At 36.5% G+C, this 17,771-nt stretch overlaps 1 protein-coding gene across 2 annotated transcripts in view; it reads left to right on the top strand.

Annotated features, from left to right (window-relative positions):
• The window catches only part of gabbr1b (gamma-aminobutyric acid (GABA) B receptor, 1b), a 226,353-nt gene that overhangs the window by 147,039 nt on the left and 61,543 nt on the right, over positions 1–17,771 (top strand). For both annotated transcript variants that reach the window (XM_056480451.1, XM_056480450.1), the window contains exons 13-14: positions 5,665–5,910; positions 8,232–8,295. In XM_056480451.1, the coding sequence (XP_056336426.1) occupies positions 5,665–5,910; positions 8,232–8,295 (310 nt within the window). The remainder of the gene's footprint in view (positions 1–5,664; positions 5,911–8,231; positions 8,296–17,771) is intronic.

Here is a 17,771-nt window from a genome sequence, read left to right as displayed (position 1 = left end):
ACCGCAACGTGACGTAGGAGTAATTTCCCCACCCACCAATATGATTGACAGCCACGTATTAACATGACTCCGTTTTAAGGAGTATAATCATATCCACAAGACAGGATGTGCGCAAAGCAACTGGGATTAAAAGATCTGTTCAACTCGCTGTGATCATCAATCATCATCAAATATGATCAAGAAGGAGTTTTACAAGTTTAAAACCTTTTTAAAACAGTGCATGTTTGTAATGAATTTAACACCTCAGCCGCATGTCAGTACAATTATGAAAAGAAGACGCTTCAATCCCGGTTTGAGGATGTTAAATCAGGTTTATTTTGTACATTGGCGTAACAGATGTCCATAGAACAGTGGATATGATCGTGTATCCTGTCACATTTGATTTGCACAATTAAACGCGCACGGTGTATGTGTGTCTATGTGTGTGTGCATGAACTTTGTAACGACATTGTGTGTGACTCATCGAAAGGCTTGAATTAACTCCACAAAAAATGCATCAAATACTCATTGGAAAAGCTCTTACTGTAGTATTTCTCCCAAACGTTATGTGAGATTTGCTGCCTTCATGTCAGTCACTGTGCTGTTTATCTAACGCAGCCAAGGCGTAGATTGAGGCACACTTTGACAGGCACGTTGGAACGGTGGGTGGGAAGAACTAGCATTAAAGGCACAGGCAACAAAAACAGCTCTGTTGTGTGCAAATCTGAAACTCATAATTATTCTAAAAAAGCTGAAATAAATCATATGATGGGGGTTTTGAGCTGAAACTTTACAGACACATTCTGGAGACACAAAACACTTCTCTTAAATCTTGAAAAAGGGGTAAAATAGGTGCCTTTTATAAATAATATAACATTTAAAGCAATATTTTTGCCTTCAACTGTATATTTTTTGAAAGCTAGTCAAAAGCTATATTTTAAAAGCTAGTCTGTGATCATCCATCACAGTTTCTGGGTTCGAATTTTCTGTTAGACTAAACGGAAGTCTCAACAAATTGTATTAATATACACTCATAGTGTGCTGAAATACTATTGAAAATTCTCATACCCTCAATTTAATGCTCATACCCATGCCTAATCTGTTTAATAATTCATTGAAATATCCATGTTTTTGATTCAGCAAGTCCAGAGACTGTAGTGGACAGCATGGTATTATAAAAGATTTGCTTTAATTTGTGATATGATGAAACAATGATCATAACTGGCGATTGGGTTTTCTCAATTCCGATGATAAGAGGCTTGGACCAGAATTCCATTGTCAAACCTTAACAACCAGATAAATAATCCTCACTGAAGAAACCGTGGAGATATTGTGAGCTGCAGCAGGAAAAAGTGCATAATTCAACATTAAGAGCTTAAAAAAGATTTATTTAACACATATAGCTTGAAGCAGTTTGCCCCGTCAGATGCTCTGACAGATACAGATGCTGCTGACAGATGTGTTTGAAATGTGATTGAAATGTGGTGTTTTCCTCTGTGCATAGCTTTCATTTCACAGGTACACCCTCCATCTGTAAATGTCAGAAAGTTTTTTTTTTTTAGAAATTCATTAATTTTGTTTAACAGATTGTAATATTGCAAAGGTGTGCTGTAATATTAGTCATTAGTCTTTTAGAAAAGCCTGGTTCTAAAAAATACATTAGCTTAATAGCAATAGTTTAATATGAACATTGTTTCATTAGACAACATTTGGCAGGATGTTAAAAAAGCAAAATAAATACAGATTTTTCAATTGAAATGTAAACATGTAAAATACCTCAATGATTGCTGTGAATTTGAATATAAACAAAAATAAAATACAGAAACATGTAGTTGTTTTTTGGCCATATCCCCGGCCCTAACAATATCCAAAAAATGTATATTATTGGTTGCGCTTTAATTAATAAGCTACCAGGGGTGCGTTTACAAAAACTATCATTAGCCAACTATGGTCGCAAGTTCCGTCATTACAAACATAGTTTGTTGATTTGGCGTTTCCCAAATCCATCGTTCCAATGAACATTCTCAAACTGCGTTGCAATTGTAGTTAAAACATACTTCCTGGCTGTGTTCTATTCCCAGTTATCCCCCTATGCCCTATTCATTTAGAACATTCTAACGTTTAAACTTGGAATTATTAAAAAAAAAGCAGTGAAGTCATCTCTCTTAGGAGTAATTTGCTTTCAAAGTATTTTTAAAGTTGCGTTTAGGGCGTCATTATGAGGGTTTTACATTATAACTTGCATGGTTTAAATGATGGATCTGCGACAGAGAAAGTACAGTTTTGGGAAACACTCATCACTACATCGTTCTTTTCCCAAACGATGCATCGTACTATGATAGTTCAGCCGCGAGTTACGTATTTGTTTGGGAAACGCACCCCAGCTTAGCAAATAAGTCCTATTCAGTGCATTCCAAAAAGAGTAATAGAAACTACATAGTGGCAACCATTGAGTTTGACCTTGACAACTTCATAATAATAATAACAATAATAATAAATTTTATTTGTCATAAATTTTCTCAAACTCAAAGCGCTACAAGGCAAAAACAATAACACCATAAAAACAATAAAGTGGGGGTGGTGTCGTGGACAAAAGTTATGAGGGTTGGGGAGTCGTGGAAGAAAGTGAAGAGTGGGGCAGGGCGGGGGTGCATGTGAGGAGGGGGATCAAATGAGGTGCTGGATCAGATTTCAGAGTAGCTGGATCCGGATCCGACTTGTTCCGACACAAATTAGACAAAGTGCATTAAGTCAATAACATTAAAACTGACATTAATAAAATCTTAACAATCTATTGTCATTTCTGATATTTGGGATTTGGATAATGTGGGCAGAACAATGTAAACATTGCAAACATTGTAAACTAAGCTTGTTAGATTTAAATTCTGTAAAGTAAAATGCAAAGTGCAAAACATTATGATTAAAAAAAAAAAACTTTTTGAAGTGCGTAAACATTCGAATAAAATGAATAAAAACATATTCTCCTTACCCACAGCTATCATAACATGCTATGTGCAAAATGCAAATACTATAAAAATATTATAAATTCAAATATTTGGTGTACTGTATAATCGAGCATTGATACATCAATTTCTGTGCAATGTCCATTTATATCAAAAGCTTATTAGATATATAGTAAAGTAATATAAATGATGTATAGTTTTATACATTATATTTATCATTAAAAAATAGCTTACATTACTACAAAGTAGGCTACTGTGCCAAAAAGGGATGTTTCTCAGATACATTTAGAAGCTGTCATTCATTCACCCTCACCATACCATTGATTGTAACATCTCTTTTTCGTCCTTCTGTTTATATCATGTCATACCATCCGAGTGGGATAAAAGAATACCATCTTGTTTAACTTCGCCTTTCATAAAATGGAGTTGCCATTATAATGTACACAGACATAAAGGTACACACGCTGTCACTGGAGTGGTACCTTTTGAAAAGGTGCACATTTGTACTTGAAGGGGTCGCATTGGTACCTCAAAAGTATATATCAGTGCCTTAAAATTTTAAGAGGAACACTTTTGTACTTTTTAGGTACTAATATGTACCCTTGAGGTATTAATATGGACCTACTAGGTACATATTTGTACCTTTTCAAAAAGTACCACCCCAGTGACAGAGCGCGTATCTTTATTTCTGAGAGTGTATAGTAAATCGGACTCAAAGTAGTGTCACTGCGCAAAAAAAAAAAAAAATGTTATAAATGCATGTGACACTTCCGACTGTACAATATTTTTCTTATAATGCACAGAGTTTTGAGGTAAGGGACATTTTTGTTTGCCATTCGGTGACAGTCGGACAGGCTAATGCAGTCCATCGAACTCAATCTAAAACAGTCACTCATAAAAAGTCGGCTTAACAACACGCTGCTACATTTAAAACATGATTCGATTCGCACCTTCTGATTGGTTCTCAGGACATAGCTGCTTTTGCTGTCAAAGGCAAGTGGCATTTAGAGACTTTTGCCAACAAAAATTCTGTTATTTCTGAATGGGCTAACACTGGGATTTAGATGATTTGAAGCAAAATTATGTGTTGAACATGTACTACGTGCCTTAAGCATTAACTGAACATCATTATCTCATTTTTGGCAGAAGTGGCGTTTAGCGGCTTTTGCATCTGAACTCTTCATATTCCATTCCTGATATTTAACTGCAACTACAAAAGCAGCGTGTCAGTTCATGGTAGTGATGTAATAATAATCTAATCAATGAACAAATAGAGAGAGTGAGAGAGAGAATTTGCATATATCAAGTCATTTATTCAGCATCAATGAATTCTGTTTTGTATCTATTGGCCATCAGCCACCCTGTACTCCGCACGTCCTCACTGACCATTGAAAATCCCATAAAGCTCAACCACCAGTGTCCCGCGTGGTTCCATATGCTGCACAGTCTACAATGACATCATGCTCAGATTATTGCAGTGCAGACAGGCTTCGTTCTGTTTAGATAACAAATTCAGTTTTCCCACTGGGGTTAGCTCAAACCCTACCGTTATATCTTTAGCAGTGCACACACTATTCTCAGATGTGAAAATCCAAAGAGTCCTGTAGGGGTCAGAGCTCTGTGGTACCCCTGGGAGAGCTGGATGGACAGGTGTGAGCTCAAGGGGGGTGCTGTCTGGAGCCCACCCAACTCCAGGGCTCTGTGTTGGGAATTGGCTCACATGCATGTCCCCGCTGTTTTCCTGGATCCGGAGCAATCTGGGCTCCCGTCCAGACACCTATGCTTCACATCTGACGTAAAAAGACTGTCATGTTGGACAGGCGCATTTGCGATAAGATGGCCATGTTAAATTGGTTCAACATCACAATAATTTGTTCCCCTCATCCTTGCCTTACCCCACACTTTGAGGATGTAATTTAAAGAGAGGCGAAATGCTGTAGTTTCACGCCGTTCTCCACTGTCTATTTGCATCACGCAATCATCCAGATGCCCATCTGCAGCTTGGCTCATTTCCTAAAACGCACCTGTTTGAAGCTGAGGAAGGTGCCTCAGCTGTTTCTATAAGGTGTGAAAAATGTCAAGGAAATCGGTTTTCGTATGCCTCCGCGATAAGAGCGCGCCAACTCTATTTCTTTTCCCAGTTCCCCCTTAATGACATGGAACATCTTCAGAGTGTGTGTGTGTGTGTGTGTGTGTGTGTGTGTGTGTGTGTGTGTGTGTGAAAGCGGGAGTTTATTTTTGGTGCTTCAGGTCCTGGTGTGTGCGAATGAAGATTTCACACCCAGAAGAAAAGTACCTCCATCTATATGATGCACTCCCGCGGTGATGAACTGTACTGTAACTTACCTTGACCCCACTTTCGCTTTCTAGCCATCAGAAGTCTGTCAGTTTTTTTTTCTTTTTTTCAAGTCAGTGCTTTTACTTTTTTCAGAACAACACCTTTCTCAACATTTAAACCCATTACAGCTGAGGGAAGAGATAATAATAATAATAATAATAATAATAATAATAATAATAATAATAATAATAATAATAACAGGGTGTCATAGTGGCGCAGTGGGTAGCACAATCACCTCACAGCAAGAAGGTCGCTGGTTCGAGCCCCGGCTGGGTCAGTCCTGCTTAGGGTCCATCATGCATAAACTTTTGTTAGTGCACTACTGTACATTTTTGCCATCTGTATGCATGCCAGATGATACTGTTTGCCTTCTCTTTGATCCAGACCTCACAGGAGTTTCTAGCGCAGCTGATGTCCAAGCTGGGCGGGAAGAATCCAGAGGAGACCGGAGGATTTCAGGAAGCTCCCCTGGCGTATGATGCAGTATGGGCCCTGGCTCTGGCACTCAATAAGACAGTGGGGCCCTTGAAGGCAAAGGGCCGCAGATTGGAAGACTTTAATTATAATAACAAGGACATCACGGCGGAGATCTACCGAGCCCTGAACACAAGCTCATTCGAGGGTGTTTCGGTGAGTGAAAGCTTTGGCTAGAAGTATAAATGATTGTGATGTTGTTAATACTATTTTACATTGTCTATACTATTTACTATGCACTGACAATAAAAATATACTGTACATAGATTTGATCAAAACTAAATATTTGAACATCATGTTACCTTGACATATTATGTCACGATTTTGCTATTTACAGTACAATGCGATCCTGTATTAACATTTATGTTTATCCTGGAACATAATTTTTGTTCGAAAATATAATCCATTCCTATTCTATACCTCTAAACCCAACCATAATATTCAATTATTCTCAAAATCAGAGGAGCATAATACCATCGAATCGAATGAAATCACTCGATTGAATGAGCATTGTCAGTGGTTATCAGCTGATATATATGGGCCAGTGGGGCCTTCTGCGCCTACTGGTAGGCTCAGAAGGCTGTTATCATCCATCCACATGGTTAATCAGCTATAGATCACATACGGCTGTGGCTGGAAGTTATTGAGAATATTTATATTATTTATTAAATTTACCATTAATTGTATTTTATTAATGTCTACCTCTACCCCAACCCTAAACTCAACCGTCACAGTAATGTAACATATCTAGATCTGGAGTCTTCTCTATTAGTATAATACTAGTATAATTAACCATGTAGATTGATGATAACGGCCTTCTGAGCATACCAGTAGGCGCAGAAGGCTCCTACTGGCCCATATCTATCAGCTGATCACCACTGATAACGCCCATAACATTTGAATTGAGGGCATAATAGTTGGGTAACAATCATGTAAGTCATAAACTTAACCTGGCAGCCTAAACTTAACATAAATGATAAACATATCTTAATTTTGATTGCCTGATTATTCCAGGATCAACATAGACGTTAATCCAGGAACATGGATTACCACTACTTGGTGAAATCTGGTTGGCGCAGGGGATATAGTGTGACTGTATAACACAATATAGTATGTAACATAAATAAATAGTATAACAGTTTCACTGTTTTATAAGCATTTTACATATTTATATTTTTTATAAATATATTTGGCTGACACTTTAGCTTAAGCAACAAATCCCACCACCAACTACTGGCTTATTACCTGCTCATTATTAAAATATCAGAGCTCATTATTAAAAGATCAAAGTATGATCTTATTCTACATTCCTAATCCTACTTAATACCTAAACCTACCTACTCCCTTGCTGACTATTAATAAGCAAATTAGTTGTTTATTGGGGTAAAAGTCTTGGTTAATAGTTTATTAATAGCAAGAATTGGACTTTAAAATAAGGTGTGATCATTTATTTATATAAAATAGATTTGATCTTCTAACACTCCTGTTTCTATTTTTTAAGCTTTAAAAAATCATTGTGTACTTTATTAGACAAACTGGTTATTATTATAAGAGTATTTTCATATTGTCGTTCTTTTTTTTTAATTACATTTTGTCCACATTTGTAAGTTGCTTTTGATAAAAAAAGTTAGACAAAAAGTTAAATGCAAATTTTTTATTTTATTAATTTACATTACAAACTAGTAAATTTTCATCTTATTTGATTATGTAAATATCAGCAACTTCAAATATTATTATTTTGTTATTTATTATTTTTTTTGCACTGTATTCATTTATTGCCTTGATCTGGACCAAACAAATCAAGAGAGACAAACTACACAGTGTGAACACCCCCCAAAAACAACACTGATTCTAAAGTATAAGTATAATAAAGTAGGGCTGCACAATATATCATTTCAGCATCGATATCGCAATGTGCACATCTGCAATAGTCACATCACAAAGAAATGCAATGTTAAGTCTGGATTATAGTTGACAAGGAGCCACAGAATTGTAATTTATCAATGTATTTATATGGAATTTATACAATTTATGCAACAACAACCAACAAAAAATGTTTTTCTTTACTTAGAAATTTTGTGTTTGTTTCTAGTCAAAATATCTACATTTCAAAGGGAAAACGAGATTATTTTACTTACCCCACTGGCAGATAATTTAGCTTGTTTTAAGGAAAAACTTTATTTTTGTCTTATTTCATCTGGCTTTTAAAACAAAACAATATTTTTACTTGATCTAAGAATTATTTTTAGATATTTGGACTAGAAATGAGACAAAGCAAAGTAAGAAAAGCATTTTTTCCATTGTGATTATTCAATTTCTTTACCTGTATACTGTTCAACTTCCCAGAAAACCGTCTTGTGAAACTGTATTCATATCGCAATATTTATTACAGAAAAATAAAACATCGCAATATCAGATTTTTTCAATATCATGCAGCCCTATAATAGAGGTATAAAAATATTTCCATTCTCTCTCAGGGTCATGTGGTGTTTGACGCCCAGGGCTCAAGGATGGCTTGGACCCTCATTGAACAACTGCAAGGTAAGCAAAGTGAAAGGCATTTTATGATTTATTCTCCCTGTGAAAACTGTAAAGTGCAGATATAATAAAGGGTACATGAGAGTGGACAGCAGGTGTAGTCAGTATGCATGGATGCTCCTGCTCAATTCTAAAATGATGAACGACTCTGCGATCATTGTTCTTGCTCCATTTGGAAAGTAGCACAGGTGTCAGGCAAAACACTGTTTTTCCTGGGTTCAAAAGCTCCAGAGCTGTAATCATTTTGCCCAAGCTAGAAGAACGACGCTTGATTTTTATTTTTTTTTTATCCCCCCAGTTCTCGTGCGCTCTCAAAAATATGACTGAAGAGGGAAAAATTACATGTGCATGAAATGTTAATACAATTCAGTGAATATTTCAGTAGGCATGGTTCAGAAGAAGCCACTCTCGTATCCATGCTAAATTAGATTTTTTTTAAAAACCCATTAGTTATTGTCAGTTTTTACAGTAAAATCTATCATTTGGCACTTAAAAATATTCAATTATAATATTTTATCACCTTGGAATTATAAGGTTCTATCTGCGTTCTAAATGATTTAGAGATATTGAGCTTTAAAGTTTTGTGAACAATATGTGTGTTAGAGCTGAAGATCTTTGCCTGAATCCAAAGGAACCCGACGGGACCCGACAGGTTTGGGTGGGTTCAGACTTGATTCCAATCATTTTAGACGGGGTCAAGCAGGGCTTGTGATGCATTTTGATTAGCGCTAGAAAGTAATCAAATCGTTTGTTACAACTTTAAAACCCATCCCTGCAAAGGTGAAACAAATGATGACAGAGAAGTCAAAAAGAGCGAATTTTCCGGAGTGGGAATTGATCGGTCCTGTGCTTCATACAGCAGCACCGAACACCCTTTCGCTGCTGCTGCTATTGGCCGAGATGCATAGTACTGATCTGGCTAAAATTGCAAGTTTTGGGTAGGATTATTTGTTCATCTTCCACCAGCCAAGAACATCCATTTCATTTTCCATGACAGCGGTTTCAATGTAGTGAGTGACCTCGTCATTTTCCAGGACTGATCAATAATGTTCCTTCACAAATACATGTAGCCTTATCTTGATGAGTAAAGGATTTTCAAATTATAGCTAAATATTAATTAAATCAAAAATGCATAATGTAGTCACAGTATATAGGCTAGTGTTAGCATTATTCTTTTAATATTCAGCATCACCGTCGCCTTAAGGCCGGATTGTGAAGAGAAGTGTCGAAACAAACATCGTAGAGTCATTATCTTAATTTCGTTATTGCCAAATACCTGTCATAATTTAGAATTTATTCTAAGTGGCCTATATGTTTGTTATGAATAAATTATGTAAAAAGATGTATTAACGACTATTCTTGGATTAAGGCAAAAGAGCTGTGTGCACATTTGAATAATGGCAGGCTGTAAACGGGTTCAGGCTTTTAAAAAGCTGTCAATCAAAATGTACTTGTCGGGCTTGGGCCAAATTCTGTCAGGCTCGGGCCCTATTGGGCCTAATTTTTCTGGCCCGATTACAGCTGTAATGTGTGTAACAGTTCTCTTTCATACATTACCATGACAGAGACCCTAAATGTACTCTATATGTAAATTGTCAAAATTCTCTCAAATTGGCAAATTGTGTAAAAAAAACAGGGCAAATGCAAACAGAACCTTCTAATTCTAAGTCATGTTCTGCTTGGAATTATAAGGTTCTATCTGGTAGATCATTAATTGAAGAATTACTTTTTTTTTAAGGAATAATTAGTCTGCTTGTTACTATGTTGATGCTTGAGAAAGTTACATTTTTGCTTTCTATAACATTTCTTTAATGTTTTAAGATGAATATTTTGTGTAGGCTGTGCTAAATATTTTGCCAGGTGCAGATGTTAATTTTATGTAATTAATATGGTAATATTTTTTATGATTTATATGAATTATTGGATTATATTTATTGAACTATATGCACCATGAATTAAATTAAGTATGTGCCCTTCAAGGCTTAGTATCAAATTTAAAGACTTTAAAAGAAAACAAGGTGTCACGGTGGTGCAGTGGGTAGCACGATCGCCTCACAGCAAGAAGGTCGCTGGCTCGAGCCCCCAGCTGGGTCAGTTGGCATTTCTGTGTGGAGTTTGCATGTTTTCCCCGTGTTCGCGTGGGTTTTTTCTAGATGCTCCGGTTTCCACCACAGTCCAAAGACCTGTTCTATAGGTGAATTGAATAAGCTAAATTGGCCATAGTGTATGTGTGTGAATGCAAGAGTGTATGAATGTTTCCCAGTGTTAGGTTGCGACTGGAAGGGCATCCGCTGCGTAAAACATACTGGATAAGTTGGCGGTTCATTCCACTGTGGTGACCCCTGATTAATAAAGAGACTAAGCCGAAAAGAAAATGAATGATTAAAAAAAACAGACAATGAGCAAATATGTTGTTTCACTGACTATCTATACACAAATAAAAATATTTCACATTTAATATATTACATTTTTTTAAATAATTAATTTCTTTTTCAACAATGTAAAATTGAACATTTCATCTCAATGTCAAAAAACGCTTCTAAATCATCACATTTACACACATCTTTTCAGTTTCAGGTTTCTTCTCGAATTTAAGTAGTGCGGCATAATTTAGTGTTATCTGGTGTTTTCCCGCTATCAACAAAGCAGTCCGGCGAAATGACAAAGAAAGCTGATCCTGATTGGTCCTCGTGCGTGCATTCAAAATGCTGATTAGCTCACAGAAAGAACCTTATAGGGCCAAGCTAGAGTTCAGTTTAGATAAAACCTTTTTTGTTTTTAACTAAAAAGTCTTAAAAAGAAAATAACTTTTAATAAAAAAACCATCACATAATGTAAATAAGTTGTCATTTAATAAGAATGTGTGAATAACTCAATTTTGACAAAAATGTCTGATAGAATCATATAATTCTAAGGTGATAATTTGGATGTTTATTCTTAATTGTGCACATAGTATTTCTTTCTTTTTTGTTAAACTGACTCAAGCAACTTGGGATTTATACATCGACAGATGCAGCGTCATGCAATAGCAAAAGTTTTTTCTTATTGAAACTTTACTAGGTCACTTATGACTTCATAACGTTTTGAACATATTTAAAAAGAGCCATGGCTTTCTTTAGTGTGCAACTTTCCAAAGAGAGCAAAATGTACACCCTGAAAAAATACCTACTTCAGTGTAGTTATGGCAGAAGTCACTTGTTGTAGGTGTTTCAGGTGTATCTGTGCTCTACATAACAAATGTTTGCTTTATATTCCATATCAAACTCTTGACTGTGTGCTTTTTTGCATGTACAGTTGTTTTCAGTCCCCCCACACCACTTCTATGAGGTTGAGGTCTAGGATTTCACTTTTTCAATCGATAGCCTAACATTTAGTCTTTTTTGAGACTATTTTTATGGCTTTGCTTGAGGGTTTTGAATCATTTTATAGCAAGCTCTGCTTTGTGCATGTCTGTATTTCAGCTTTAGCTTTTTGACAGATTGTCTCACGTGGTCTAGTCCTCTGGTACAATGTGGGATTCATGGTTTACCCTATGATGCCAAGCTGACAGGCCCTCAGGCAGAAAATAACCGCAAACCAATAAAGCGTCCACCAACGTACTTTACAGTTGCTTTGAGGGTCTTTTATTTATTTTTTTATCAAAGCAAAGCACTTGTTTGGTTTCCCCCTGTCTGGCCAAATAGCTCTACCTCTGTCTCATCTGTCTAGAACATATTGTTCCATTAGTTCTTGTTCATAACTGTTTGTAGACATGTATTAAATATTAAAATGAGAATTGCTCATTTGCATAAGTAATCAGGAACTTTCTTGTGATCCTGAAATTGACTTCCTGATAAAACTGCTTTCAGACAGACTTTTAAAGCAGCAAAACCAAACTGCTAAGTATCTAAAACAGTGGTTCAATACAATTTTTAAAGCATAATTATTAACATTGTACAATTTATCATTCAGTATGTCAATATGGATGTCACCTGGAGGAAACCCACGTGAACACTGGGGATGTCAATATAGATTTGTACAAATTCTATTAGCAAATTTTTAATAAAATTATATTGTTTTTATAAAGGAAGTATATTTTATATAATTTTAAGCCCCTCTCAATACGCTTTATTTTAATAATCTAGGTGCAAAGTCTAAAGTTCATGGGGCAAAAGTATTAAGGGCGTGTCCGAATCCACTTTTGCTATTTTAAGGACAGAAAGATGATCTAACAGGGTTGTACTTTTTCACTTAATGAGTTATGAGTGTGTTTTGAGAATAAACCAATCAGAGTCTCATCTCCCATTCTCTTTAAGAGTCAGTTGCGTCGCACCATGCCACATTTGCTACGCGGGACTTTTGTAAGTGGAAAAACTGAAGGCTTCACTAGCAAGACAACAGTTAAACAGACCATCTGCAGTGCGGGGATAAAGAACGAGCCTCCTCTATTCGGCCTCTTTACTTACTCCTATTTTTATGCCCCATATGGTGATGCATACATCTCCAAAACCCAACAGGTGGACACATCTACACCTTATTAAAACAAATAAAAATATGCATATAATAAACAATACTGCTAATAATAATAACATTATACAAATGCAAATGGTCATGAATAAACTAAAAAAAGCCCCCAGACAGAGGCATCGAGGTAGTGCTTTTTATTATTTATGTAGAAAAATAATAATTTTTGTAACATTTTAATCCATAAATTGTCTTCAAATATAAAGATATCTGTGTATTGCTGTACATCTTGTGTGTATTAAGCATGTGTACGCATTTTGAACCCACATACACTCAAAAAAAAATTGTTGAATGAACATGATTTAATCGTGGCACCCTTTATGCATCTAATCCAATCAAGTAAACGTGAACTGCTTTGAACATGTTGTATGAACACAAAGCTTATTTGTAGATAAAACATGGTTTCAATATGTCAGTCTAACTTCTTTGCAACTAATTGACTCAAAATGTTGGTATTGTGTTATTCTAATTAAAATGATTCTAATTTACTCAATGTAACACTAAAGCTTTACTTTAACAAAATTATGTCTTGTTAAATCAGCTAGTAAATTTCTTGTTCAATATTGTTGTTTAAATTACATTTTTTAAATGACAATTCTATGAAGCAAGATTTAAAATTAAGTAATTCAACACAAAAAGGACAGAAAACATGTTATATATATATTTCTTTTATTATAGCCTTTAGCAGGCACCAATCACATTTAAACAAATTTCTTCTTTAATATTCTGATACAAAATGTTATATAATATCCAAAATTGTAATATTTAATATAAAATCTATACGAAACATTTAGCCAACAAAATAACCTTGGCTCTTAAGAAAACTGATCCCCAAGCAATACCTGTAGGACGTTAACATCATTTTTTTTACCAGTTGAGTTTAAACAGCTTTCTTCACTTTGGTACTCCTATTCAAAATGTAAAAGTATAAAATGTATAGGAAACATATAGCCAACAACATAACATACATAACATAACTTCGATTTCAAGAATGCAGATCAACTAGAAGCAGCGCCTTCAAGTTCAAACTTCACAAAATGTCAGCTTCAACCTGTCGCTGTGCCGAAAACACGCGGTGATACTTCTTCTTGTTGTTTTCGTATGGTGACATCCAAACGCACTACCGCCACCTACTGATATGCGCGAAGTGACTCTCCAGAGTGAGAGTTGTCGATTTGAAGCGTCTCAGTCTCATTGAATCAACATGTTCTGATCAAATTCATTTGATTATTTCTTGATTCAGTTTCAAATAACATGAATTAATCATTTAACGTAAACTTGATTTGTTCTTTTCAATCTGACCAATTTTTATTTTGTAAATCCAATACATGCCTAGTTGATTTTTTTGAGTGTAGGCGCTTAACTAACATGCTCTGCGCTGGGGTTTAGACCAGCTTTTAGTTTGTCAATGGCATAGTCTATTTCAGTTCCTCAAAATAGCAACATGCCAACAATGCGCCTTAACACACCTGCTTTTTATACAGCAACCCATGAGTCCAGAAAGTAGCGTAAATTTATTTGCTATTTAAACGACGTGGCGCAAAACGTGAAAATTACTGTTGCGCTGGTCTGAAAATAGCAACAAATCACGCCCAACATGTGTTCCACTTTATGCATTGGGTGTATGATAGGGCCCCATATCTTTCTGACAAAAATGGCCATTTAAAAACAATTTTACTCCTTAAGATCCCATTTTTATTTTCTATCCCCCGCACTACCAAACCCCAAGCACAGAATTGTGGGATATCAAAGAAGGAATCCATCTATTCTGCTTGTAAAAGCCATCCAGATGAAAGCATCTTACTAGACGGGATGTTACTCAAAAATTGAATTCGAAGTGCCTGGCTGAGGTCTTACCTCCATGTAGGCAGCATTTTTCAGCCTGTGATTTACCATATGTGCAGGTCTGATGTCAAGATGAAGAAGTAAATTAATTTATAAAGAGCAGCATATGATTTCTAACCGGGGTCATTATGCTGCCTATGTGAATCCGGTTTCCTTAGGAGCTGCCCTTCACAGTGCATGACAATGCAAATCCTCCAACAGGTTCAAATATCTCTCTATAAACCTGTGATATAGAGTTATGTCAGTGTATAAATGTGGCTGCCATTGTGAAAGAATTGATGGTAAATTTAAAGGTTCACATGAGCACAGTGACCTCCATTATTGTTCAATAAAAGGAGTTTGAAGCTACCACAACTCTTTATGAATATGGCAGTTTGGCCAGATTGGTCATTTGGCCTAGTCTGGAAAAGGTTAGACAGGTTAACCAGAATCCAAGACCGCATCCAAATGTGTTTAGAGCCTCTTGGAAGTTGCCAACGTTGTTGGAATGGGAATCTAACAAGGCAACTGTTATAAGAATGACTTGTCAATTACAAAATCGTATACAAGCAGCATCTGGAACACCGATGGATGTGTTTTTCCATGCAGCCTTGTTTCCAAACTTAAATATTCCATTTGAATTTCACACACAATTCCCAACACGGTGACAGGGGCATCTCTTCCTTCATTTGCTTGTTAACCTCCTCGAGTGACAAGTGCATTGTGACTGCAACCTCAACTGTCGCGTTCAGATTGGATCCTTTTCTCTCTCTGGTCGTTTGTTTTCGGTCTTTGTATTGGCGTTGTTTCAAAAGCTGTCTTTTTGATCAGTGTGCCTGTGTTCTCCTGTTCAATCTGTCACATTGCTTTGTGCCTCTGCCGGTGCCCAGATCCTACGTCAATCCTTTTTTGTTTGACACAATAAAAAATAGAACTCGATTTGAACATTTTATGAGGAAAAATATGAGTCGTTGCCCCTCCAGAACTGGCTGCCACTCTGCTACATTGTTCTAGGTGGCTCCTGTTGCTTTGTGTCTGCCAAAATGTTGCTGTGCTGTTGCTAGGGTGTTCTATGTGGTGTCTGGGTGGTTACCACTTGAATTCCTAAAAACATCTACCTTAATGTCAGTTATGTTTGCCAAGCGAAAAATACCGCTACAGTGCTTGGTTAATGAAAGGAGTGGCAGTGTGTTGTTGGGCTGTTGGTAAAGCATTGCTAGGTTGTTTCTACAGTAGGTGGTAAATTTACATACCTTTTAAAATAAAAAGTCTCTCATTAATGAGTTGTTCTTGCCCATCAAAGGCTACCTCTTAAATTTTAGGGTGATTTGTTAAAGCATTGTTATGTTGTTACCAAGCTGTTGCTATGTATTTTCTAGGGCAATTCTTGGTGTTAATCTTCTGTCCTATTTTTTTTTAATTCACCAAATTGTGAGTTTATCCACAATAAAAAAAATAAATCAGAATTTCTTTTTCATAAGTGTGTATCATTTTGTACAAGTTTTGAAAAAGAACCATGGACCTACCTCTAAGTTGTGCTTGCCCTTGAAAAATCTTTTACTAAATGCTAGGGAGATTTGTTTTGACAAGGCTTTGTTATGCTGTTGTTAATGCTTGGCTAATGTAGGGAGTTGCCCGGTTGTTGTGCTGTTGCTGAGATATTGCTAGATTATTTGTCCAAATAACTTGGTGTTATTGGTTTTTATAAAAAGTCAAAATTTGTAGTACTAGGTTAAAGTAGGAAGTTACCAGGGTAGTTTTGTGGTGCTGCTATGATGTTTTTAATGGCCTATACACACGGGGCATCGGCATTAACACTTCTCATTTTCAATGCAAACGCAACGCAATAGATACACACACACACTCACTGGCCACTTTATTAGATACACCTTAGTAGTACTGGGTTGGACCCACTTTTTATTTCAGAACTACTTTCATCCTTTGTGGTATAGATTCAACAAGGTACTGGAAATATTCCTCAGAGATTTTGGTCTATACTGACATGATAGCATCACGCAGCTGCTGCAGATTTGTTGGCTGCACATCCATGATGTGAATCTCCCAATTACATCCCAGAGATGCTCTATTGGATTGAGATCTGGTGACTGTGAAAGTCATTTGAGTACAGTGAACTCATTGTCATGTTCAAGAAACCAGTCTGAGATGATTCATGCTTTATGACATGGTGCGTTATCCTGCTGGAAGTAACCATCAGAAGATGGGTACACTGTGGTCATAAAGGAATGGACATGGTCAGCACCACTACTCAGATAGGCTGTGGCGTTGACACGATGCTCAATTGGTAATAATGGGTCCCCACATTATTTCACCACCACCACCAGCCTGAACTGTTGATACAAGGCAGGATGGATCCATGCTTTCATGTTGTTGACGCCAAATTCTGACCCTACCATCCGAATGTTGCAGCAGAAATTGAGACTCAACAGACTAGGCAGCGGTTTTCCAATCTTCTATTGTCCAATTTTGGTGAGCCTGTGTGAATTGTTAGCCTCAGTGTCTTGTTCTTAGCTGACAGGAGTGTCACCCTGTGTGATCTTCTGCTGCTGTAACCCATCCACCTCAAGGCTTGACGTGTTGTGCATTCAGAGATGCTCTTCTGCATACCTTGGTTGTAACAAGTGGTTATTTGAGTTACTGTTGCCTTTCTATCAGCTCTAACCAGTTTGACCATTCTCCTCTGACCTCTGGCATCAGACATCATTTGTGCCCACAGAACTGCCTTTCACTGGATATTTTCTCTTTTTCGAACCATTCTCTGTAAACTCTATAGATGGTTGTGCGTTAAAATCGCAGCAGATCAGAAGTTTCGAAAATACTCAAACCAGCCAGTTTGGCACCAACAACCATGCCACGTTCAAAGTCACTTAATTCACTGTTCTTCCACATTCTGATGCTCGGTTAAAACCGCAGCAGATTGTCTTGACCATGTCTTTGCCATGTGATTGGCTGATTAGAAATTTGCATTAACGATTAGTTGGATAGGTGTACCTAATAAAGTGGCCAGTGAGTGTGTGTGTGTATGTGTGTATATATATATATATATATATATATATATATATAGTAGTGCCATGTTTGTGCAACATCAGAGAATACCAGTTCATCAAGATGGAGGAAAAGCTTATTATCGCAAT

Source organism: Danio aesculapii, chromosome 19, assembly GCF_903798145.1.
Source record: "Danio aesculapii chromosome 19, fDanAes4.1, whole genome shotgun sequence".
Classification (NCBI taxonomy): domain Eukaryota; kingdom Metazoa; phylum Chordata; class Actinopteri; order Cypriniformes; family Danionidae; genus Danio; species Danio aesculapii.
The sequence above is the reverse complement of the archived record's forward strand: the minus strand, read 5'-3'. Positions and strand labels throughout refer to the sequence as shown.